The 26533-nt window shown below is 49.4% G+C and overlaps 3 protein-coding genes across 3 annotated transcripts; 1 reads left to right on the forward strand and 2 right to left on the reverse strand.

The window, feature by feature from the left end:
- Positions 1-1984: 1984 nt before the first annotated feature.
- LOC120642429 (UDP-glycosyltransferase 82A1-like) lies at positions 1985-6041 on the reverse strand. Its single transcript, XM_039918943.1, has 2 exons — positions 5477-6041; positions 1985-3216 (listed from the first exon to the last, which is right to left on the reverse strand). The coding sequence occupies exons 1-2, from the start codon at positions 5970-5972 to the stop codon at positions 2165-2167; spliced, it is 1548 nt and encodes a 515-aa protein (XP_039774877.1). The 5' UTR covers positions 5973-6041; the 3' UTR covers positions 1985-2164.
- An 8127-nt stretch (positions 6042-14168) lies between these two features.
- On the forward strand, positions 14169-17241 carry LOC120642512 (ATP-dependent Clp protease proteolytic subunit-like). Its single transcript, XM_039919073.1, has 2 exons — positions 14169-15117; positions 16932-17241. The coding sequence occupies exon 1, from the start codon at positions 14174-14176 to the stop codon at positions 15101-15103; it is 930 nt and encodes a 309-aa protein (XP_039775007.1). The 5' UTR covers positions 14169-14173; the 3' UTR covers positions 15104-15117; positions 16932-17241.
- Positions 17242-17533: 292 nt separating this feature from the next.
- On the reverse strand, positions 17534-22646 carry LOC120642431 (serine carboxypeptidase-like 35). Its single transcript, XM_039918944.1, has 8 exons — positions 22264-22646; positions 20102-20209; positions 19816-20004; positions 19594-19682; positions 18830-19150; positions 18574-18719; positions 18154-18246; positions 17534-18073 (listed from the first exon to the last, which is right to left on the reverse strand). The coding sequence occupies exons 1-8, from the start codon at positions 22523-22525 to the stop codon at positions 17758-17760; spliced, it is 1524 nt and encodes a 507-aa protein (XP_039774878.1). The 5' UTR covers positions 22526-22646; the 3' UTR covers positions 17534-17757.
- Between the last annotated feature and the right edge of the window lie 3887 nt (positions 22647-26533).

Genomic DNA, 26533 nt, shown 5'->3' on the forward strand with positions numbered 1-26533 from the left:
GTAATCACAATTGCACTGCAAAATAGCAGCAATAATGCAATTTCTCAATCTAAAACTCTAAAATTATGCCAAAACTCGCAATCATGTTGCTTTTCACTAACTGACCGTCTACTTTGATTCTAAAGGTACATCACTTCTTCTTTCCCAAAACAAATACATACATATATCCTCGATGGAGGATTAATTGATTGGATACCCAATCCGCATAATCTTTCAAAGTCATCGCTTCAACGACGATAAGCGTAAAGGCATGATTAGTTACACGAATCTCACTGCACTGACCATAGTAAACTCCTTCTCATTGTACCGAGATGGAGCTAAGATGTGAAAGACCAGGTATGACATCACATTTGACACCTGAGGAAGGTACAACTCAACTATGAGGTACATCAGCAGGTGTTACAATCCTTACTCCGAACCTTGTGTTAATAACAAGGATGCAGTTTCGGACGATCTGAACAGCGTTCAAGCCATTATTGAACAAGACGAAGTTTCAGACGATCCGAAAATCATTAATAATGAGGTCAAGGATAAGGTGGAAGTAGGAACCTGCGAAGGCCTTTTGACCCGAGTTTTAGTAGATTGTTCAGCATAAGTGGCACTTAACCACACTCAACCATGATTGGAACCGGATCTCAACCAACTTTACTTTTGAGCCCTAAACTTTATGCATCGAGTCTTCTTGTAGTAAAAGTGGACTGAGGTTCAGTCAGGAATTTGCGTATAGAAAGGAGCAAGAAAACGTATGCTTTTTAGCCTCATCCCTTGTTCTTACATACATATACTCGATATAAAATTTGATAATTTTAGGACGGAGGTTACTGCTAGCCGAGTTGGGCTAGCAAACAAAAGCAAGACATTTGTTAGCCATTGCCCATTGGAATCCGTGTGGCCAAGCCCGGCCAACAGGATGGCTACGAACCTATCTATCCACACAGAGGAGCACAGAGGGTTGGGGAATTATGCCGGTACTGTACGGCCCAGCCCAACCAGACAAGAATCGAGCACATGGGGCCGGGCTTCATCTCAAGTCTAATCCCGAGCAAAGTCTCGTCACTCAAACGGTGGGAGTGGCAGATCGTACGGCCATGATCCGTCTAGATTGGGATTCCTCTGATCGCTTCTGGCCGGCCGGCTGGGTTGGCTGCGACTGCGAGCACATGGAAAACGCCAGGCGCCCTCCTCACCGTCGTCGTGTCAGCGCAGCCGGCCGGTTCTGCTTCTGGCCCGGGTGCTCTCCTCCTCCGGTCTCCGCCACAACCTTCAAATCTATCTATTCGGAGCCCTTTACGCTTTTCGGCCTTCAGGGACAAACAACCAGCCCACTCCGGCGGCGAGCGAGCAATTCTTCCTCGCCACCATTTGGACGCGCCGGCCAATCATCTTCTCCCCGGAGCAAAGGATCATCATCATCTTCTCCTCGCGTAGCTGACTAGTTACGTGTACCGGCCGTGCCCCTATTTGTCGCCAAGACTTTGTAAAGGCGGCCGTGCGCAGAAAAAAAAATCACGTGGCGACACGCCCAGTTCCAGTTCGACCACGTCGGACCACGATCCTATCCCGCGCGCACTGGGACTGGGCGAGCTTCCACGGCCGGTTCTTTCTTATCCGGCTGCGAGCGTGGAGTGGGGAATGCACCCGCCGGCCATCGGCGGCCCCAACTTTCCTGTCGCCTGTCGGGGAGAAGACGGGTGCAGTGAATCTGAATCCAGTTGCAGCGATATACACGTTGCCGGAACCAGACACTCCAGATGCGGAGTGGAGGGAGAGCGAATCAGCGAGCCGAGAGCAGTTCTGCTGTTCGTGTTTAGGGACGAGTTGATGACCGTGCCGTCACTTGGCTTGGTGGTGCCGACAGGGGGAGTCAGGTTCAGAAAAGTGGCTTTTGTTTTGTCCAGCGTCGTCGTGATCCGCACCATACTTTTAGTTTAACAGGCACTGGATGGCCGAAACGTGGCGCTTTGAAACCTGCGTGCCTATGGTGCTTCTACGTGCATGCTTAATCGGATAGCGCACGTGCTAGCTCTCGATCAGCTTTCTGACGACTGCAAGCGCAATGCTGATCGAGTAGAACTTCCTTTCCCTAGCATGGATTCACGCTCACGCCCGTGAAAGGGGGAAAGAGGATAATGTACATGCACATCATAGTACGCGTAGATCATCGCTACAGCACGCTGTATATCTGCATCAGCAGCGGGTGGCTCTCCCGCCGGATCTCGTCCACGAACGACCCGACACTCCGGTCCGCCGCGCGCCTCGCCTCCGCCGCCACGACCCGCGCCCGCAGCGCCCCGACCTTCTCCAGCAGGCGCCTCCCCTCGCCGCCCTCGTCCTCGTCCATGACCCTCCCGATGCCGTCCCTCACGTCGCCCCGCGTCATGCCGGCGGCGAGCCGGAGCCCGATGCCCCACGGCCCCGTGATGTAGGCGCAGTTGATGAACTGGTCCCCAGACACCGGGTAGCACAGCAGCCGCACCCCGTGGCGGACCGCCTCCAGCGTGGAGTTCCAGCCGCAGTGCGTCAGGTAGCACCCGACGGCGGCGTGCCGGAGCACCTCCTCCTGCGGCGCCCAGTCCACCACCTTGCCCCGCCCGGCCGCCGCCGCGCGCTCCGCGAAGCCCTCGGGGAGCCCCGCGCGCCACGAGGGGTCCCGCCTAAGCGCCCACAGGAAGGGCCGCCCCGTGGCCTCCAGCCCCAGCGCCAGCTCCCGGACCTTGTCGGGGCCGATCGACCCCACCCAGCTGCCGAACGAGACGTACACCACCGACCCCGCGCGCTGCGCGTCCAGCCACGCGATGCACGTCGAGTCCGCGGGCCACATGATGGGGTTCTTGGCGTCGTCCTTGTTGCCGCCGCACGGCGGCGGCGGCGGCTGCTTCGTGCGCTCGGCGGCGGCGGCGCCGCCATCATTGAGACCGCCGGGGAGCAGCGCCGGCCCGACCGGGAGGACCTGCGGCGGGCCGTGCCGCGCGAGGCGGCTTATTACCACGTCGTCCGCGCCGGCCTCGCCCGGGAAGGAGTTGACGAGGACCCAGCGGAAGCCTCCGGCGCGGCGCAGGGTCTGGAGCCAGAAGGCGAACCGCGACCGCTGGGTGGCCGCGTCGCCGACGAGCCACGGCAGCTCCCCGGCGCGGAGCTCCACCTGCGCCGGCAGGATCTTGAGGCCCCGGATCACCGCGTCGCCGTCGGGCGACTCGCTCGACGGGATCGGTGTACCTTCACGTCAGGGGAAAAAAAAGGGCACCGAGCAGTTAGTTCAGGGGTACAGAAAAAAAAGTGGCAACAAGTACATGCATGGCAACCGTGCAAGATTCCTAGGCAGGCTCCACTCCATGTGGCCAAGCACGCTTCCGTATCGCGCATGCGCTACGCGACGGCGCGCTCGATCGCGACGATCCCCGCGCGTGTCGCGAGGCACCATGCACCACCGCCCGCCGGTCGCCGGAGCCAGTCCCGGTCACCTCGGCCCCGCACCGGAACCTGTTCAGATGCCATGGTGGGGACGAGAGCGTGCTCGGCTGTCGTCTTCCCCCATCCGGATGCCCAAGTGTACTCGCCATACTTGATAGAATGATAGTAGGAAGATCATGCATCCAGAACTCCCCCCCGTTTGGGGAAAATGCCATGTCGTGAGGCGCAGAGATCAGGACCACTTTGCTCCTCGTGCCAGTGTGCCACACGGGCTCCAATCCGTTTCTTACTTTCTTTCCCATGATGGCCACCGAAGCACCGAGAATTGTGCTACCTCGCCAAAAGGGCCGTGAAGGCATTATTTGGCATCTTTTTTCCCCCCTGCTGTGTCCGAATTATTCTTCGTTATCCACTGTGGATCAACGTGCGGATGCTCTCAGGCGCATTGCAGGAGCGAGATCGTGCCGGAACAGAATGGGTACTTTTCAAAAAAAAAACCCACACAGAAAAGAATTCTTTTCATTCCATCATCAGAATGGAAAAGCAAACAATCATCATGCTGGAGGCCTGGAGCTGTAAGGTCGAGGACTGGAGAGGTAGGAGCAGCACATCACGTGTCGAGCAGCGCCGATGGGGAGAAGTCAACTTTTTTCCGAGATGTGATCCTGCTGGGCCAAAACTGAGCCTGAGACGCTCGGCGAGGCGCACCTCAAAAATGGCAGGGAAGAACGTGGACCTGGCCCAGCCAGGCAGACGGATGGAGAACGCACGGAGGGCCCGGCGCCAAAAGAAGAACGGGAAAGGAAAGATCGGGGCCCTCCGCCCTCCTCGCGCTCGGCTCGCCCTCTCTCTCGGCAACGTTGAGCTCAAGGAAGAAGGTAACAAAGCTTGGCAAGTCTAATCATGCGACGTGCCACTCCACATAAGCAGCTACTCATACAAAGCTAGCTAGTGATTGGGTGATGCAGCTGGCAGGAACATATTGGAAGGGTTCCGGTTGGTACTCGTACTTCTGTTGTCACATGCTCCAACTGGACGTACCATTTTTTTTAACAAAATCAAGATGAAAAAAGCTACTCTTTATACTTTTCAATATACAGTGTATAGGACAAGGTTGTTTGAATTTTCTCTGCTTAAAGAATAAGTTTATTTTTGAACTAATAAGCTTGCCCTAGTGCCAGGTTGGAATGGCATGCATTGGCTTGCCTTATTCTTTTGCTTACATTACTTCGTTCTTTAGAACAAAACTGCAGGCTTGCATGAAAGCAAGATACTTTCCTCTGATCTTCATTGTTTTCACTAAAGCCAACACAATTCCCACTTTGTTCCGAGGTGGATATACACACTTCTGACTTCTTTATATTACTTTGTCATGGTGCCGGGTAGATTGCGTTAGTGAGTGGAAATCCCAGGTGAAAGAAAAGGAAAGATAGATGCAGCACTTTTATCTGAGGAAAATTATGTGGCAACTACCTGAGATAATGGGGAAGTTTAAAAGAGGGGGTTTTCTCGTAGACAATGCATGGCAACATCTTTACGTTCGTAGGAAGCCTTTGTATAGAACTACTAGTTGAGAGCCTACTCCCTCCGTCCCAAAATACAAGTCATTCTAGGAATTTTAGGACAAATTAATAAGAAGATAAAATGATCATATTTGCCCCTATTTATTATCCATATTTTGCACTAATTGATTCTTGCATGCACATGCGCTTTCTAAATAGGGTAGAGTGACATGTTTTTTTGGACAAAATTTGAATGCCAGGATAACTAGTATTTTGGGACGGAGGGAGTACGATTCAGGATCCTGCCTAGATTCCACAAGGATCTGGACCGAGAGTTTTTGCATGCACGAAACCCTGCGGCTGCTGCCATGCTGCCAAGCATATGCGCAGGTGAAGGGAGCTCCATTGTTTTTTGTTTCCCTCATCGCAAGGTCAACTCTACCATGTTACATGTCCGGTGCAACTCGGAACACGGAAGCTGCAGGGCGCGTGCGGATGTATCAGCAGGATGTGCGTCGTCAGTTCGTGTTACTATTAATTATATACGGAGTATATCGTCGTACCGGATTCCGAGATGAGGCCCCTCTCGATGAGCTCCGGGATGGCGGCGACGACGCGGTAGCTGGCGAGCATCGCGGGCCAGAACCCGGCCGCCGGGACGCCGCAGCGCGCGGCGACAGGGACGGCCCACGACGCCAGCACGTCGACGACGACGCAGGCGACGCGGCGCGACGGCTGCGGCCGCGGCGCCGCCAGCATGCGCTCCAGGTGGGCGGGCATGTGGTGCTCCATGGCGTGCGCGATGGCGGCGAACGCCGGGGCGGCGGCGTCGGGGCCGTCCTCCTCCTCGATGCCGCTGGGGATGGACGCGAGCGCCACGCCGGCGGTGGCGCCGGCGGCGGAGATGCGGCGGTGGATGAAGTCCGGGACGGCGACGGTGGCCGCGACGCCGTGCGCGGCGAGGGCGCGCGCCAGCTGCAGCATGGGCGTGACGTGGCCCTGCGCAGGGAACGGCACGAGGAGCACGGCCGGGTGGTGGGTCACCGCCTCGGCCCCCATACGGATGCGGACGTCACGATCAGCGTCGCCCGCGAACGGAGGCGAAGGCTATGTGCGCCCTGCGGAGGCTTTTCCTGGGCGGCTGGCGAGGCCCCCGAACGCAGCGTGCGCGAGGTTTTTTATAGCCGCGCGCCCCGCTGATGGCTCACCTCCCCCACGTTTGTTTATCGGAGGCGCTTCCATTCCACCCTCTCCCGAGGCACTTTACACTAACGATTCGGCATGCATATCTCAGTGGTAGTGGGGTAGTGTGTCGTATAGCGCGGCATCCGTGTGGCTCCGTATGGCTCCGAGGTGATTCGAAGATTCGTCGTGGGGTTCGGGGGCATTTTTTTCTTCCATTATCGTAATTGGGCATTTTTTTTCATTAAGAAGAAGAAAAAAACGTTACGAATAGAGGGTCTTAAACTCACAGTTTCTCAAAGCTATATAAAACGGCTAAACCTAGGCAACCAGCAACTCTTCCACACGTAGCGTGAAAGAACTAATCTGCTGAAAACGTGCAAGCTCCCAAGACAGCTCCATCTTCAGGACAAGACATGACATGAGCTTGCCAACATTTTGGGGGGGGGGGGGGGCATATAGAAAATGACAGTGGCAATTTCAGCAGACACTCTAAATAACCCTCTATATCAAGTTTAGAGGAAGTTATAAAAAGATGTACTCCAGCAGACCCTCTACTACTCCCTCTATTTTTTTAGAATGACCTTCAAATTTCCTCCACATCCTCCATTCCTAGCGGGGTCTAAAGGAGTTATTTATTACTAGTTAGAATTGAGGCATATTGCTGGACTAGAAGTAAATTTGGAGATCTCTAAAATTACAAGCAATGCTTATTTGGTATTTGGAGACTCTGATTTAGAGGCTCCTGCTGCCAGCTAGAACACATGGCCGGAGTCGCTCGGTCGCGCGTTCCCTCGACCACGGTGAGCGACTGGTCGTTGGCCGGCCAGTAGCTAAGGATGGAAACTGATGGAAAAAAAGTCTCGTCCCATCGCACTCGTATTTCTATATTTATTCTGCCTATTTTCATATTTACAAAAAAACATGGAAATGGGATGGTAAGTAGGAAGGGGTGTATCCCGCCAGTATTTGTGGGATCCATTTTTATCATGGACGATTCCGTATAAGTCCCCTATTTATACAATTCAAAAAAGATTAATAGGCATACCATATCGTCTCTTTTGTTCCTCAACATCAATCGGTGCACTTCACAGTTTAATCATAGGAAACATGAAACTTTAATTATATTTTTAGAAAATAGCTTGCATAAAAGAGTGTAGTGTTATATTCACGCGAGGTGAACGATGATTAAACAATAACGCATTCCGATAACTTTTTCAGTTCCTGTAATCCATATATTCTGTTTTCGCTACTGTTCCCAACTATTTTGCTTACGCTCCTGTTTCTCGTAATAAAATATACGGAAATAAAAATGGGGTTTTCCCGTTGTTCGCCTTCGTTTCATCCCTCGGCTGGCATGAGGCATGTGCAGTTCTTGCCGCGCAGTTCCTGTTTTTGTTATATTATAATAGTTAGTGTATACTTTATTATATGCTCACTTTTTTAAAAGCAATCTATGTAAGATAAATCCGTGATTTTGTTATTTCGTATAGGTGTCCAAGTTTGTATCTCGTAATTATGAAGGTATTATTTAAGTAAGATATTATTTTTGGTGTCGAAATATTATGTCTTGGCTATATTTATTATGGAGAAAGAAGGGGTAAAACTATTTATTTTGGAGAGAGGAGAATTAATAGCTTTCGATGCCATTTTGGATATTAGTATACATGTCGAGAATGTTGATGTTCTTAACACATAAATGCCACTATGCTTAGACTCGACTGCACTACATAGCAAATGAACTCTGGCCAGAAAATTTTATGGGTAAAGATATATAAGATATTTGAGCTACCTATCATAATGCCCAGTTAAAAAAAGGTAAGATAACTGCCTATTGGAGCCGGTGGGGCCTATAGGAAAAAAAATGTGAATTGTCTCTTGTGCGTGAGTTGTCCTTTTAATTGTGTTTGTGTTAGACTGTTGCGTGAAATCATCTTTGAATTTACGTTACTGAAGTATTGCAACTCAGCGGGCACTCACTCCACTTGACAGAGAAGAACGAAAACTGAATTGGAAGTATATTTCCCATTTTTACATACTCAAACTAATTGTAAACTATTTAACAAGTGTGAACCTAGTTAAATGACAACTTAGTTATAGATGCACCAATGAAGCTGAAATTTTTACCACAGATCAAGTATGACATGAATAGCTGTCGTAAAATCTTCATAGTAATTGGAGCAAGATAACTACAGATATGTAGAATAAAGATATGAATTTCACACTAAAATTCATAGCCAATTATCTACAACAAAAACTTTCTATTAAAACATGTCACATTATGTGCTTATTGCATAGATATACATATGTGGAGCTCAAAAGAACTGGATTTGTCATTTTTGGATTTATCTATGAATTACTACGCATTTATCAATTTCAGCCTATTTAAGGAATTAAAAAAAAAAGAGAACCGCTAAAGACAGAGACTTTGCAAATGGAACCCTAAATTTCTAATGAATTAACCAGCAGCACAGCACAGGAGCACTTATTCTTGATCTTTGCATTGGGAACCCTGGAGAACTTCCCTAATAATTTTTCTTCCTCTCTCTTCTCCCTCACGAACAGAGCAGGGAAGGGCTCGGCGGAGTAGATTCCGCGCAGTCGGCGGCCGCGCTGGAGTTAGCCGGGGACCCGTGGAGGAGCGAATCGAGGGCAACGGTGGCCTGGAGCAGTGCCGCTCAGTGGGGCCGGGGAAGGGCACGGCAGCGGCAGCTAGCCGGCCGTCCGCGTTGACCCGGGGCTAGTCTGCTGGCCATGCGGGCTACAGCGGCGCAGCAGGCCGCAACGTCAGCATGGCTGCGCGACGGCGGCGAGGATGGCAAGAGGGAGGCGGAAAGGGGAGGGGGGTTGGCGCCGGCCGCGCCGCGCGTGCGGGAGTCACGTGGGATTGGGTTAGCGAATTCTTGCGATGGCTCGGATTGACGGTTAAGCGGGTGAGACCCGCACCAAACTGGATTGGACGGATTAGATTGCCTGATTGATGGATCCGACGGTTAATGGGTTATCGGGTGATGTGGCGCGATGATTTGGCCGCTTTTGGTGCAAGAATCATATATTGAGATATGGGTATGCTCTTTCTTAAAGAATTCCGTGCGCATCATTTGGTCGCCCGATGGGAATTGCGCATCATATTCATTCATTCATAGGGCCCGATGGGATTGCGCTCGTGCCGGACGGGCCTTTTCCGCATTGCCGTCGCCGCCGGGTACGGGAAAATGCCAGATTATGTGTGGTCGGAGCTCGGTTTGTGCTCCCTTGCTCAGACGCCACTGTGCGCCGGCCACCGCTGGTTGCGACTTGCGACCGCGGCACTGCCACCATGCAAAAACCTGCTTATGCAAGTCGCTTTTGCCGTATGACTGGCCTGCCTGTTCTTTTTTTTTTGCAGAGAAAAAAATGGATGTAGCCTGAGCCTAGCAGTAGCAGCCTACATGTAGCCTTTGAGAAAAAGAACGAAACGTGCTTAAACGAAAGCGGGCCTTTTGAACTTGAGTATAGTGCAGATGTTGTTAAGCATGCACAGGGACAGATAAAAGGCTGTGTCCGGAAAACATAAGGCCCGTGCACGAAAACGCACGTGTGAACATGGCTGGCTCGCGGCCAATTGCAGAAAACTGGGCACTGCCGCACTGTGCACTTTGGCATGCGATTGAGTTCAAACCCGAGCTCGCGCATCCGCAAGGAATATGCTGTCACGTTCCTTTCTTCGTTTAAAGCGCTGAACCTGTACATGCGGACACACGAAGCCCTTCCTCCGTTCACGGCCGTTTCCATGTCCAATTCATTGAATTGGCGGATCCCATTATCAACAACCTTCGGTTGATCAGATTTCTCGTTAGATCGGTTAGTCATGGCCTACTCATCCAGAGTGGCATTCATAAGGAAATCAAATGAGTATTGGACTTACAGATCGAACAAAACACATACCTTCATGAAGTTGTACAGTTCATTGTCCGTATCACACATTTGTTTCAATACGCCCGGAGTCAGCATCAGGTCTTTCATGAGTACGGTCTTCGTGGCATATTGCCACTTTGGGGTGGCACTTTTGACGGTGATCTCCAGGGTTAGCTTCAATTCCTCTTGATGAAATCTCAGACGGTACACTGAAGATGTACTTAGTCGGATTCAATTTTCACCGGAACTTGTGCAAACTATCGAAGGTTTCCTCCAAATCCTTGATGGAGTTGTTGAGATTTCTGGTCTTCTGATTGACCACGATCGGGTTGGTCACCCTATTTCTTGATGGATGGGTGATGCAGCCTCCGGTCCGGCCACGGAACGAGGCGATATGTGCTGCAGTGCTGGCTACAAAACCAGCAAAAACTAACAGACTAGCCGTAGCTGATTACAGTATTAAGCATTTATTAGGCCGACGGTTCTGCTCATCTGTTTTATGAATTGATTGGACGACCAGCGTTCCCTTCCATAAAATGGCCCCTACTTTTATCATGGTGAGGGTATATAAGGCTAGTCTCAGTAGGAGTGTCATCGACACAATTATCTAGATTGGAATCTTAAGAACTGTGCTAGTGGAGTGTCATGGTGATGACACTTTTCTCACATTTCATGACATTTATCTCTTCTTTCTTCTCATACTATTATTATATGTTAGCAAATTTAATGTTCATGACACTCGTACTGAGATTGGCCAAACTATACATAAGAAACAGACCAATAGTACAAGGCGTCAAGAGGCCCTAACTTTTTTTCCTCAAGGGCTCAAGGAGAACCATGTTGGCCACTCGTTAGGAAACCACGTGCGCAAGACACCCTTGAGCTTGTGGAGCTGAGAAACCTTGCCTAAGGTGTCAGGTTCGCTCCATGGTCAGAAAACTTTGCCACATTTTCCTGTAGCAACTGTTTGGTTCACGCCATGGTTTTAGCGTGCCAAAATTTCTCAACTGTACATCCCGCATGTCACACACACCTTTTTAGCCAAAACTTCGCATAAGACGCGGCTGACGAATTGCTGGTCACGCCCCAGGGAAAAGTGCGGCAAGAGCTGTGGTAACTGGTACAACTACTAACTGTGGTAATAGGTCTACTATTTTTTGTAACCTCAAGTCGTGAGCAGCCAAGAGCACAGCTCTGACCTCTTTGAAAGTTGGGCAATACAGGCTGTGTTTAGGCTTTCTCCAACCATTCCCCCCATCCAACTCCCCCCAAACGTACTATTTACTATATTTTACTACCTCCCTCCAAAAGATTCCTCCCCCTATAACTCCTTCTCTCCAACCATTCCCTCCATATCTATTCCCCCTATATACTATCACTCATTAACTAACTATTTAATTAACGTTTTTGAATTTTAAAAAAATCATACAGTATTTGTACTGCCATAATACACATTATCATCGTGTTACGGGGCTCAAACGGGATTAATATCGCGAGGAAATGGTGTGATTAGAGATATAGGGGGAGTTGAAACTCCCCCCATACGTGGGGGGAGATTCATCTCTCCCCCTGCGTAGGGGGAGCTGTGGGGGGAGCCGTTGGAGCGCTCGCTCCCCCCAAAGCCCCCCTACGTAGGGTGGGGGCGGCTTACGGTGAGCCGTTGGAGCTCGCCTTGGGCTACTTCTAACCATTTCCCCATCCAACTCCCCTCAAACGTACTATTTATTATATTTTACTACCTCCTTCCAAAAGATTCCTCCCTCTATAACTTCTTCTCTCCAACCATTCCCCACATATCTATTCCCCTATATACTATCACTCATTAACTAACTATTTATTTAATATTTTTAATTTTAAAAAAATCATACAGTATTTATATTGTCATAATACACATTATCATCATGTTACGGGGCTCAAACAAGATTAATATCACGAAGAAACGGTGTGATTAGAGATATAGGGGGAGTTGGAACTCACCCCATATATAGGGGGAGCTTTGGGGGGAACCGTTGGATTGGATTTCCCCCCAAACCTCCCCCTACGTGGGGTGGGGGGACGTATAGAGGGCACCGTTGGAGGTAGCCTTAGTTCCAAAATTTCTCACTCCAAACTTCACTATTCACCTATCACATCAAATTTTTTACCTCATGCGTGGAGCATTAAATGTAGGTAAATAAAAAAACTAATTGCATAGTTTTGATGTACACGACGAGACGAATTTTTTGAACTTAGTTAGATCATGGTAGGACAACAATTACCACAAACAAACGAAAAGCGCTACAGTGTGCTACAGTGTCCGATGTGACCCTTTTTACCACCATTTTACGGATCTAAACACAGCCACACTTGTTTCACCAAAATCGTAGCGATCTTATTCTTGACTAATTTGGCAAGGTTTTTAATCTCACATCGTGATGTGGACATCTAAGTGCAGCATTAGTGAGCGCTCAGCACACATCACTCTGTTCGACCGGCTGCGGTTGGTGACTAGCACTGATTTGTTGTGAGAGAAAAGTACTGTTGGCTGGCTGGTGCTGATAGCTATTGCTGATTTGGTGTGAGAGAAAAACACTACTGGCTGGTTCCAACAAAATAGAAATGCATAATTGTAGGCCGAAATCATCTTTCTCCTCTCCTCTTTTTTCCCATATCAACAATTCATTTGAAAAAAAAAACTTCATTGTGATCGAAAGTCATTTATCACTTGTTCGCTAATTTCTTTAGGGGTGTGTCTTGTTCACTACTAGTCATGACAGAACAAATTTGCCACCTAAAATGCCACGCACCAAAACCGCTGGAAGAACAACCGAGGCCCCTAGGCCCTAGCCTTAAAAGCCCAGAACTCACCGAGAACTCCTTACTCTCTCTTTTTTTCCGAAGGGCCCAATATGCTCACCTAAGCCCAAATTGTGAACTGAAAAGGCCCAGCCCATGAGAAAACCCAAACCAATAACATCTCTCTTTCATTCTCTACCGTAGGCCGTAGTTTGCGGCTCCGGTTGACAGCAGGATTTGCTCCTCCTTCCTTCGCCAGCCGTCTACATGCCTCCCCCACTGGGCGCGACTATGCATCACTTCGGGTGATGATTTCACAACCTATCACCTGAAGGGCTTTAATATTAAATAATTAGTTTCGAATACTGAGAACAAATAATTTAACAACACGAACAAATAATTATTTTTACGAACAAATTTTTTACACATAACAAACAAATAATAATGTAGAATGAACAAAATATTAAACATCACGAACAAATGAGCTAACATGGCAGAACAATTTAATCTATAGAGTGAACAAATAAATTATACGCCTCGAACTTTTATATTATGACAGAGAGTAATAGAAATATATCAAAGAAATATAAGAAGAATAGGTAAAAAGAATGGAATAAAATCAAAGAAAGAAAATATAGAATAGAATAAGAATACACGAGAAGAAAAAAGTAAAAACTAGTTTAAAAGGAAAAGAATAAATTAAGATAAGAATACAAAAGGAAAATAAGTATAAATAAATGGAGAAAAAGACATAATTTTTATAAATGTGGGCTTAGAATAAAATAATAGAATGAGAAAAAAAAATAACGATGGAAAGAAAATTGTACATAAAAATCTAGTGGTATGAATATATAGTACAAAGAGTTGTACTGTCTCTCTGCCATCCTAGTTACTCACTAGTCCGCTAGCACAAACATTAGGAAGCAAACTCCGTAGCAACCTAGCAGGTTGTATTGGACCCACAACGTTAGTAACAAAAATCCCATCATCCAGCACCACATGAGCTACTGTGTTCAACTAAAAGAAGTTAATATACAAAAGAAAAAGAAAAAGAAAAATAAAATAGAAAGAAAAAAGAAAAAAAGGAAAATTAGAACCCAAAAGAAATAGACGAAAGAAAAGAAAAACAGTAATAAAAAGATGCACTTCAGCTTTTGGATAGCAAAGACCATGTGTGTTAATCACGTGGCCAGCGGCCACATACTGCTGCGGCTAATAGGTCGCTAGTTGCATATTGTCTAGCTCACGTATGTAATCACGATAGCCAGCCCACCTAGTATGTTGGAACTATAATTTCTATGTTGGGCCGATTCCCTCCACCGAGATTATTTTGCTCTTTCAAACGATTGATATAAAATTTGTAGCACGAGCGATGCATAGTCTTACCGTCCCCCACTCCCCCACCAATGGCTTCCTTTGGACCACCCTACCCCACCATGCGCCCCCCTGGACCCACTCGTCTGACTCTACCCACCACCTCCCCGTCCCAGCCTCGCCTCGCCGCTGCCGCGCCGAAACCCAATCCCCTAAACCCTAGCGCCGCCGCCGCCGCCATGCTGCGCCGCCTCGCCGCCGTTGCCCCGCGGGCCTTCTTCTCTTCCTCCTCCCCGCACGCGGCACCGCTGGCCGCGTCGGGGTACACCCCGCGCCGCGAGTATGGGCTGGTGCCCATGGTGATCGAGCACACCTCCCGCGGGGAGCGCGCCTACGACATCTTTTCGCGCCTGCTCAAGGAGCGCATCGTCTGCATCCACGGCCCCATCACCGACGACACGGCCTCGCTCGTCGTCGCGCAGCTGCTCTTCCTCGAGTCCGAGAACCCCGCCAAGCCCGTCCACCTCTACATCAATTCCCCCGGCGGGGTCGTCACCGCGGGCCTCGCCATCTACGACACCATGCAGTACATCCGCTCCCCCGTCACCACGCTCTGCATCGGCCAGGCGGCATCCATGGCCTCGCTCCTGCTCGCCGCCGGGGCGCGCGGGGAGAGGCGTGCGCTGCCGAACGCGCGGGTCATGATCCACCAGCCCTCCGGCGGCGCGTCGGGGCAGGCCTCCGATATCGCCATCCACGCCAAGGAGATCCTCAAGGTACGGGACCGGCTCAACAAGATCTACGCCAAGCACACGGGCCAGGCCATCGACCGCATCGAGCAGTGCATGGAGCGGGACATGTTCATGGACCCGGAGGAGGCGCACGATTGGGGGCTCATCGACGAGGTCATCGAGCACCGCCCTGTCTCGCTTGTGTCTGATGCCGTTGGCAGTGATCCGCCGAACCTCGGTGGAGGCGGAAATGGGGCGAATAAGAGGACTGAGGAGCCATCCTCGGCTTGATGGGTGGTAACAAGGTGCAATCCTTTTTGCGTTCCCCTTTGCTGTCCTGTTGGATTTAAGGTTCCATTCATATATGAGGTGAATAACTTATTTTTCTGGCTGATTGGTGTTATCCAGTAGCTACACTGTTGTCTCGCTACTTGGATTAATCTGTTGCTGATAACAAATGCCACCGGGTTTTAGCCTGCATCTGTGGTTAAAGGCTTAAAATGCTTGTCTGGAATCAATCAGTTCTGTTTAATTGATAAAAATCACAGCCTCGGAACATTGTGCTATATTTTCAGTACCATTCCCCAAATTTCAAATTGCTGATTACCGTTGCGTATTCTCTGGTGTATTTAGTTATGTTATGACTTATAGCTCTATATGATGTTAGTATGTCAAGTAATAAGTTCTATAATTCACCAGTACTCTGTCATTCTCTTACTGAGGGGCTGAGTTTAAATGCAGTTTTGTATCTATAACTGAGCGAGTTTTTCATTTCATTTCTTTTGGTGGTATACTCAATTTCTATATTGGAAACTTGAAGGGACCCTGGCATATAATAGTAGTCAACATTTTAACTGCATCTCGTATGTAAAAATATTTCTATATAGTCCTTGTGATGTGTCAATAGACATATGAAACTGAGCGTAGTCCTGCAATATAGATAGACCAAATTGTTAAAAGCATCCTATATTTTGATAAACTGAGCTAACAGATGTGTGTACTGTATAGCTTCTCTGTTGAAGCCTACAGTGCTTGTATTATTATAACAGATTAACAGGTTGTGCCAGTTTTGGGCTCAGTAGGACCGAACACTAGTAATGCTGCATATGGCCGAAAGAACAATCTGAGATGGTGGCAGCAATATTTGTTTCACTTAGGGCTTTAGATCGGATCCAATAGTTCCATCTAATCCATGTTCGTAGCAAGAGTGCAAGACCAAAGGAGATATCTAAGAGCTCTTTTAAAGAGCATCCTTTGGCACATTTATGGCTTTGTAGCAGAGTCTGCAGTTTAAACTACCTTTCCTTTCCCTAGTCTTCTCATTATAACTATTACCAGCTCCCTTATCATTTGGCTTGTGTATACCTTGGATTGGTGATACAGGGACACAATATCCTTTAACAATCTGAAATACCATCTACTAATATCATTGATGCCCCACCATCTTGTTTGCTTTTAGCTTTGCGTAAGGGCCAGACTACATGCTGTTCGGGAGGTATAACCATAGACCTAAAACACGTCAACTCCACGGTGTTATTGCAGTGCAGGAATATCTGAGTGCCATATCTGAGCAGCCAACTAGATGTTCAATTCGATCGATGATCTATGCCTAGAGTTCCAGACGGATGATGTGTGCTTGATTCTGGTTGATGTGCTCTTGATTTTGGTCCTATGAGCTGGATGTTTTAATGGAGTTTTCATCTGTCAATATAACATACAAGATTTATCATGAACACCGATAGGATATTGCATTTTAAACCTGTCATTGCTAATTTTAGTTTGAGCTCCAGGGCTTACATTACTGCTTGCTGCTTTGCTGTTCTTATGATAGTTTGGAGCCCATAGTCTTTTTCTTTTTCCTTTTCTAGCCTCCAATGCTTTGACTTTGTGGTACTTGATTGTTGTGTGTTACACAGCAAAGAACTTGAGAAACTTGTTTCTCAGTCTTCCAATGGTGCAGTTTTTCACACTCTTCTGTGGACGAGAAACATTTGTAGCTTGTGGTTCTGATTTAACACCGAGTATTTGTTTATAGTTGACACCCATCAAACAGGCTACATGCTGTTTGGCAGATAGAATAGTGGAACTAAAACACATCCACTTCACGATGTTATTGCAGGAATATCTGAGCACCCGACTAGATGTTCAATTCAACAAATGATCATAGCATGGAGTTCCAGATGGATGATGTGCTCTTGATTCTTTTCCTGTGAGCTGGAGATTTTACTGGGCTATTCGCCTTTTCCACCAGCCTTAACATAAATGATGAATCATGAACATTTTAATTCCTGTCAATTCTGATTGTAGTTTGAGCGCCTGAGTTTACATTCCCGCCTTGGTATTGTTGTTCTTAACAGTTTGGAGCACACAGTCTGAACGATCTTACTTTTTCTGTTCTAGACTTCTAGTTGCCAATGCTTTGGCTTTGACATTAGTGTTCATCAGTCCACAAAATCGGCAATTTTCCACACTTTGTTCTGTTGATGATGAAACATTTGCACTTATGTAACTTGTAGTTAAACAACCGAATTTAACAAGAGCAAGTGTTGGTTGATAATTGGTGCACAATTCTTGGTTCTGGGCTTCAGGCTTACGATGCTGGCTCTGGGGAGTGGTTTTCTGTGCTTATAACCGTATACCGCCCAAGTGTAATAAAGTCGCCAGAGGCGGCCACGGATTGTGTAACCGGGGTATACTTGGTACGCAGCCAGCTTGCAGTAGATTTCATCAACTAGATCTAGATGGGGCTTGTTGCATGTGTTAAGGGGTACACAATTTCCATTTCCACGGAACGTTTACATCTGCCTCCCAACGCAGGGAGTACATTCACGCAACACAGCGCAATAGCATCACCTACCCAGTCAAGCTCTAGCTTTTAGCTAAGCAAGCAAGCGAAACGATCAATTACTTCAGTAGCGAGCGAGGGAGAAGCAGAGCTCGGCCGGCTAGCTGGAGCGCTCGGCCGGCAGGGCCTGGCCCCGGAGGAAGTGGTAGAGCATGGCGAGCGAGCGGGCCGGCGCGAAGAGCGGCACCTGGTGGCCCGCACCGCGCACCGTCACCAGCGTGAGCCCCTCCTCGTACTCCACCGCCCACCCGGCCACCTGCTGCCGGTAGTACCACGCCCGCCACCCGCCCCACCGCTCCGTCGCCACGCCGGCCGCGGCGGCGGACCGGTTCGCCGCCCTCTGCCGCGGCCGCAGCCCCATGGCGTTGATGCTGTACCGCGTCGACGTCACCGGCACCCGCCCGTCCGTGTCGCCGCTGCAAAACGTGCCGTGTCATGCATGGTTCAGCATTTCAGCAAGCTAAGGCTGGAGAAAATGCTGGAGCCGGCGAGTCACCTGTAGACCCAGACGCGCAGCCCGGCGGCCATGAGCTTCTTGAGGATGGGCAGGATGGTGGCCGGCGAGTCGTTCCATTTCCTGATCACCTCGCTGCAGCAGGAACACGCAACAAACAACAGTCACGTTCCGTCAGAGAGGACGCTGAAACCGTGCCAGCTTCGCTCGCATCGCAGTCGCAGCAGAGGAAAATGTGGCGTGCCACGCAGAGGAGTCAATGCGCCGCGTGCAAGTTGCAACCGCGCCAGATCTGAGAAGGAACTGCACTGCTGCTGCTGCTGGTGTATTCATGGCGGCGGATGGATGATGGTCATGGATGAGTAATTGGGGAGGATCGCGGCGAGCACAGGGCACACCCGCTGGCCGTTCCACCGCTAGGCATGCAGGGAGAGACCGAGAGAGGAATGCTGGCGTGCGGACCTGCAGGGCGAGTACGGGTAGGGCAGGCCTGTCCGGTTGGCGTGGAGCGCGCGCTGCACGTCCTCGCGGTTGAAGTACTTGGTCACGTACGCCTCCGTGCATGGGTCGTATCCCGCCGGCACACGCTTCAGCCTGTGCCACGCCTCCTGCAGGTGCGTCACGGGCAGGCAGGCGGACGAAAGAAAACCAGTCAGCCGAGCCGGATCTTATGATCGAACTCGTGCGATCGTGTCGTGTTCGGAGAAGAGGCGCGTACGTGCTCGGAGAAGAGGCGCGGCGCGGCGACGAGCCTCGCGGCCGGGCGCCGAGGGGCGGCGCTGGTGCCGGCGCCGGTGGCGGGCAGGAGGCACGTCGGCGTGTAGATGCTGTAGATGTCGATGTCGTCGTAGGCGCCCAGGAAGGCGCGGAGCGCCGGGGAGCAGCCCTTGCCGGGGCGCCCGCCGTCGGCCTCCTCCTTGAAGGAGTCGCACTCGCGGCGCACCGCCGAGTAGAGCTCGTCGGAGATGATGGCGTGGCTCCACGCGTACTCCACCATGCCCAGCTGGTCCGTCGCGTCGTTGAGCACCGCGTTCCCGATCTGCATGCGCGAAATTATTTTTAATTCTTTTTAGAGCTATAGTATAATAAGGAGCATGCGTGAAATTATTACTGCCACGAGCAGGCAAAAAAGGGTTTGACGCAAACCACGCTTTTTTTACCATCCTGGTTGTTGGACGATTAAAAACTAAAGCGGTAAAAAGCTCGCGGGGGCGGGCATATCCGCATGCACGCTTATGTCTGTCCATCCTCTTTAGAATCATCTACTTTTACTACACAGAGCAGCAGCAGCAGCGCCGATTCATTTATCTACCTCTTTTCCTTTTCCCTCTTCACTTTATCTTTCTAGAACACTAACTAATGTCCGATTTGCTGAGCTAAAGCTGGTTAGCATGCAATCCTAACGGCATGATCGCGGGCATAAGGGGTCCCAGCTTTGCTGTCAAGTTTCCTGGCAAGGGTGTGCTCATGCAGGCTGCTTACCATGAAACCTTTGATGTTGATGACCCTGTCCCGGTTGGCTCCTTTGTTCCCGTCGTAGATGAGCTCCGCGAGCTGCGGGACATAATGCCCTACAAAAAAAAAAGCGTGTCACAGCAGCAGATGCAGCGGCGCGTTACAAATTTTCTCTTTTTTTTATCGCTGATTACAAATTTACAATGCAGCTTAAGAGCACAGAGATTTTGGGGCGTGTCGTCGTCGTACCAGCGTAGCTCTCTCCGGCGATGTAGAAGTCGCGGCTCTTGAACTCGGGGAACCTGTCGAGCCAGCTGAGGAGGAAGCCGTACGAGTCCTGCGCCGTCACGCGGTCGCCGAGCCGCCGCAGGTCCGCCGTCCGGTTCGCGTAGGAGAACCCCACGCCCACCGGCGCCTCCAGGAACAGCAGGTTGACGGCTGAGAGATCCGTTGCAAACGAGCGCCCAGTCACACAAAATTTGTGGAAAATTCAAAATTCAGAGTTTGAAAAATGTGCGTTGCTTTGCTTCCTTGCCTTTGTTCCACGCGTAGGCGTTGCGGGTGAGGTTGGCGCCGTAGCTCCTTACGAGGAACGGGCCCAGCTCCTGGGCGGCGCCGTAGGCGACAGAGGAGCACCCAGGACCTGCAACGGCACGTCCCGTAGAGATGAGGGGGAGATGGCACCATCAGATTCTTCAGACCATCAGGCATCAGTCGGTCGGAATGGAAATCATCGAGCACCCACTTGCTACAGTGCTTTTGTTTGCGACTAGCGATCTGTGTGAGCGTTTCGCCACTCGCCCACTCGGACTAGGCCAGCCCTATCCGGCTACCCGTTCCTCCATTGGCTGCTACTGCAGTTCCCAGATGCGCCTACGGGAATTGTTTACAGGCTAGACGCCTAGGCTTTTTCAGCACTGTCTATCGCGCCCTTGCTGGAGAAAACAAATGCAAAGGTGATCTGCCAAGCAGAAAGCCCCCTCTACCCTGCCCTTGCCCTTCCCTCACGGTTAAAGCGTCAAAGACTCGTCCTTCCATGTAATTAAACTGTCTTTTTTTTGGACTCACTTGTTACAAACAGTCACCGTGTTCTCCGGCTCCAGCATCCAGCCCTAAAGTATTTCTTTCTCACATCGCTCCAGCACTCGCCTCCAGCCACCAACCAGGTAATAGTGTTTTTGTCTCACACTACTCCAACTCCAGCCTCCAGCTCCAGCTCCAGCCTGCCGAACGCAGTGAGTAGTCTCTCCATGCGATTCACATTCTATTTTAGGTGAATATGACTGTGTGTTTAGTTACTCCAAACTTCCCAAATTTTCTGTCACATCAAAATCACATCGAAACATTAAATATAGTAAATGACGCATGCATGGAACACTAAATGTGGGTAAACAAAACAACTTATTGCACAGTTTAGATGTACGTTATGAGATGAATCTTTTGAGCCTAATTAGCCTATGGTAGAATAATATTTATCACATACAAACAAAAAAGTGCTACAATGCTTTTCAACTTCAATTTTTGCAAACTTTACGCTTCTAAACACAGCCTATAAAAAGATTATCACTCAAGTATGAAGATACACAAGTATCTCTGACTGACTGAGAACCCGATACACGTGAAGCGTCATGACAAAAGAGTACTACTTGCTCGGTTGCTCCTCCTGTGACCCCAACACTTGGATTCTCTAGTTTTGGTTTCAGAGGACCATATCCAGATATGCTCACATACTTACCCATGTACATTAGTATCTAATTTGTAATATAAGTCTAGGTTACTGCTCATGATCTCTCTTTATCTTTACTGTGGCGTCCCTTGGTGTGGTGCCCCATTGGCCCCCCTAGAGCCACGTGAAGGAATGCTAAAGGACAAGGCGAAAGAGAGAGAACAAATATCTGGTCGTCTGTCTGATGGCGCTCCCGCCTCCCAGTGTCGCCGGATGCCGCAGCGCAGGTGCGGGGCTGAGCAACTGCATCGCGCTCGCAGGTCGCCTGGTCCCTCCCTCCAGCTCTGTCCATGTCGCCGGCCGGCCCGGCCGGAACAGCGGGCTTGCTCTCTTCCAGGACCACGCGCGGAGGGCCTGCACACCCCGCTCGTACGGCGGCCTGGAGCCTTCTTTTGCCCTTTCGCTAGCGTCTTTTTTCCTGCGTCGGGAGGGAAGCCTTTGGTCTTTGCACACTCTCTGCAGCGTGTGCTGATCTGAGATCTGAACGCATGCTCTCGGGCTCTCGTCCTCCCCGCCTGTGCCCCTGTGGGTTCTGGTGCTCCGCTTTGGGGAGCTTTTGCTGCCGGAAAGCATCGCTCTTCCGCTGCGGCACAGCACGGTGACCGCCACACGGGGCCACGGCATGTCCGCTTGACCTTTCCGACTCACCGACGCATTTTTCGTTGGTGGAAAGAACAAAGAGGAACGCAAGAACATCACCACCGATTCCAATTGTACAGTTTGTCAGTTTTACTAGCGATTCGTGTCGCCTACAGCATACGTGACGGTCTATGCTTGTTCCTACCACGCTAGAATTGGAAGTGCAATGGCGTATTTTGGCAGAGCAGTTGATAGGAATGCCACAGCCTTCCCTTCGGGAGAACAGAAGCTAAATGCAAGAAGAATCGGAGATGGGCAGCAGTCACAGGATCTACAGAGAGCAAGGAAAGAAACAGAAGCAACCCAGTGGCTCAGAAATGGTGCGTGCGTACCTCCGTTGAGCCAGAGCAAGAGCGGCTTCTTCTCCGGCTCCCGCTCGGCCTCGAAGAACCAGTAGAAGAGCGCCTTGCCGCCGCCGCCCGAGCCGACGTCGACGTAGCCGGCGTAATGCCTGAACCCGACCGCCGGCTGCCCGGGCAGCCCGGTCACGAGGTCGGCCTCCGGCCGCGGGCTCCTCCGTGGCGCGCCGCTGGCCGCACCCGGCGCCATGGCCAGCGCGAGCATGAGCACCACCACGACCGCAGCCACCGCCATGGTCGTTTTCTACAGGCAAGCGCCGGCGTGATCTGCGCCGCTGCGCGTTCGAGGGATGAGGAGGAGGCGTAGGGAAATGGGGAGGGAAGGGGCGGTTTAAAAGCAGGGGGGGATAAAGTGGAGGTGAGGGGGTTTGGCAGTTAAATGTTTGCCGTAGTGGGGGCAGTTGAGAGAAATGAATTTGCTAGCCGCAGCATTGTGCCACTGCCACAGTGAGTGATTGGAGGGTCCCTTCTTGGTTTTCTGGCTCACATCCTTCTTTGACTAAAAAAAATTTGATGCCTGCAGTATTTCCTACTAAGAGCAAGTTTTATAGTCTCGGCCCCAAGCACGCCACCATCAGGGCACAGCGCCCGCATTGAATGTGTTGCAGTGAGAGCGGAGCGCTTGCTACCGGCTGCAGCGGGCGATTCAGCATCCGCCCGTTCTCGCTCTCTCTCCTCTCCACGTCGGATCCCAGCCGGTTCTCAGTCCCTTGTAATACCTGCTCTAAGTGCGCGTCAAAGCAGCTGTTATTTGCTTGGGCTTTTATGTGATTTCCAGGATTCTACCATGTGACCAGGTTCTGAATTCAAAGTTCAAGAGAATGCTACTTTGTTTTTGTCTTGCACTGAGCGCTCCCCCACATTTTGAAAACGTCAACTGAAACAGTGATTCGAGTTGGTTGGCAGTTCGTGCGTCAACTGGGATTGGGCGTACTAACTGCGAGGAACAGGCACGGACATGTCAGTGTGGCGCGACTTTTATGGCAAAAAAAAACTGAACGATTTCAGCGTTGAATAGCGTCTCCGTGATCATTCTGACGTGTTGTTTGGTTCCAGGGATTTTTTTTAAGTCTCTGGAACTTTTTAGTATTTAAAAATATTAAATAAATGTTAATTATAAAACTAACTGCAGAACTCTGGGGCTAAACTGCGAGACGAATTTAATGAGGTATCGTAATCTATAATTAGCGAATGGTTACTGTAGCATCACTGTAGCCAATCATCGATTAATTAGGCTCATTAGATTTGTCTCGCGAAAAAACACTCAGCTGTCAAAAAACATTTATAAACAGATTTTATTTAATACTATAAAATAGTAAGATGTCTTTTGATGTGATAGAGACTTTTGAAAAAAGTCCCGAGACAAACAAGGCCTGAAACTAGCAGATAATTCAGTTTAACACCGTGCACAAATTATTTGGAAAACTTTGGGTACCACATCGATGAGGCCTCCCCCAGCGGTTGCCGCTAGCATGGGCGATTTCGCCTGCCAGCACAGCAGCAACAGTATCTTAGAGTCTATGCGTGAGGGGGAGAGCACTCTCGCTAGACGGTTAGCGCAGCGCTAGCATGAATATTTTTACACTATTCATTGATTAAACAAATTCTTCCGCTGGCGACTTTGCTGGCCACTAGAGGAGGCCTAAACATAGGTGACTCAAGTCCTGGTGTTCAGAGATCAGAAAGGCAGAAACGCAAACGCACGAGTGAAGAGAGAAACAACCACCGCATCGAGAATGCCTCCTACGAAATCAATAAATCAGACTGCAGCACAGTTCGAACGCGGTCAGAACTTACTGATCCGACGTACAGTTAGCATAGCTGGAGTGACTGGTACGTACTACGTAGTAGTCGATACAGCCGGGAGCGACGCAACGCAATGTACGCAGATGGAGTCACAAGACCGGGCTCGAAACAAGCTCTCGAGCTTTAGCTCGTCCAAATCGCTAGTGGCATGCAGCACGGAGATATCGTTATACTAAGTTTAAAGACATGCGTGCAGGGTAGATCCTAGCAGACGATGACCAAATGGATTTGGGGAGATTTTGATATTTGACATCGAATTTCGAATTTGGACGCTTCACATCTTTGGACATTCAATTCGTGAGCCTTTCAAAATATAACTCTGCAGAAGCGAATTGTTTCGATTTTGGGAATTTCTCCTTCTTTTCTTAATTTTGTCATTTTCTCTTTTGTTTTCAATTAACTGGGGATTTTGACTTCCCATTTTACCCCTGGCCACTTCAATCAAAGTCGATTGGATCAAATGGATCCAACCACGGCCGGCCGGCCTCTCCTCAACCATTCTCTCCTCTGTTCGTCCCTCTCTTCTTCTCTTGAACTAGACGTATAGCCTGCGCATTTGCGCGGCTTGTATTGAAAATTCAAAAATTTGCATTACGTTGTATCCTTACTTAAAGGTTATATTATTTTTTTTACCATACATCATCCCGTTCATTATCGTTAAATATGTCTTATTATTGATTAAAACAATTCAACTATGATCTACCTATAATAAAAATTTAATTTGTTGAGCTTTAATAATATTATGCAGACATTTTATTTTGATTGATTGTTGTTAGCTTTAGTTTTTATTAATAGTATATATTTGTAACTGATACATAGCTAAATGATATTTTATATTTAATTTTACATAATTGCATTGGTGTGTGATTTTTAATTAGGCACAGGGGTATTTTAGGCTAATTTCTGTCGTAATGGCAGTGATGAGTATTTTTTATTTTTCTATTTTTCCTCTAATTAATGTGGGAATTTTTAGGTCTTGAAAGCGAAGGTAGAAGCTCCGTTTGTCGCCCTGTTCGGATGCCCTGATTCGACTAGGCTGGTGGCTGGGCTGGTTGCTAGCGCATCTTGTAGACCTCCCCCGGTCCCACCAGCCAGCCACACAAGCCCCCGGCAGCGCTGGCTGGAGCCAGCCAGCCGAATAGATAGATGGGGAGGTGGAACAGGAGCTCCATCTCCGGTCCATGCTGTCTCCCGGCGAGGTCCGAAAGCGATGGCAGTGACAGAGGAGCTGATGCCCCAACGGAGGCAGCAGATGCCATGAAAACGAGACCAGTGGCCGCACGCAGGTGAGGTGGATGAACGGCGCCGGCGTGCATCGACTGCGTGCGGGACTACCCGGCGGAGTTGCGGAGCCGGGCGCTGGAGCAGGTGAACAAGTCGCCAACAGGCTGTCGCCGGCGCTGCAACCGTTGCCGCGCCCGAGCCCGTGGATCAGGTTGTCGCCGCATGTGCAGTACATGGGCGCGGCCGCTGAAGCAGCAGTGCCTGGGTCTGCGGGCGCCGGTGATGCGCCATGCGCCTCACGCTGCTTCGCCATGCGCCTCACGCTGCCCAGCAGCAAGGCCAGCAACTCCAGAGGAGCACGGGACAGGGAGGAGAGACAGGCCGCGGGTAGGTTGGATCGATCCCATCCAATCCAATTGACTTTGATTGATTGGGTCAGGGTAAAATGGAAAATTCAAGTGCCCAGTAAATTGAAAACGAAAAAGAAAATTGCGAAATCAAAAAAAGGAGAAAAGAAAGAAAAAGAATTGTATTTTGAAAGACTTGCGAGTTGGATGTTAAAAGAAGTAAGACGTGCGAATTTGATGTCAAATATCAAAAATTTTCACGGATTTTTGTACCCCTTTTCCCATTTTCTGTTTATTTGTCCTCCGATACTACCGTTTTTTTTTGAGATTCCGATACTACCGTTTTCATTTACTGCGTACATCATTCTTTCCTTATTTAATCAAGTTCTCATATCTTACCCCAAATAGTACTCTATTACCAATTATTGATCCTTTTAGGCATCTATGTTAACCTTTTCCTTAGATGAGCTAGGAAATAAGAAAATCCTACAAATTTCCTACAAATCACCAAACATTTTCCTATACCACCCTACACAACCTTCTACATTACTAATTCTTGCCACTTTTGTTATGAAAAAAAAAGAGAACTAACTTCAAGTGTACTTGCTTGATGCATTCCGACAAGAAGTGAACAACCTAAAGTATAACATATGGGCTACGACAAGCAGAGCACACGCATGGGCCAAAATCACAAGGAAGGGTGCGCACGCATTCGACGCAACAAAACTGCTAGTAAAATGACACAGGCGTGGGCCGCACATCCCTCTCCACATATCATCAGCATCATTATTGGAGCAAAACAAAAGCACAAAATTAGCGATCTGAACAAGTTTTGTTGAAAAAAAGAAGAGAGATCCGAACAAGTA

The sequence above is a fragment of the Panicum virgatum genome, chromosome 7K, assembly GCF_016808335.1.
Source record: "Panicum virgatum strain AP13 chromosome 7K, P.virgatum_v5, whole genome shotgun sequence".
Lineage (NCBI taxonomy): Eukaryota > Viridiplantae > Streptophyta > Magnoliopsida > Poales > Poaceae > Panicum > Panicum virgatum.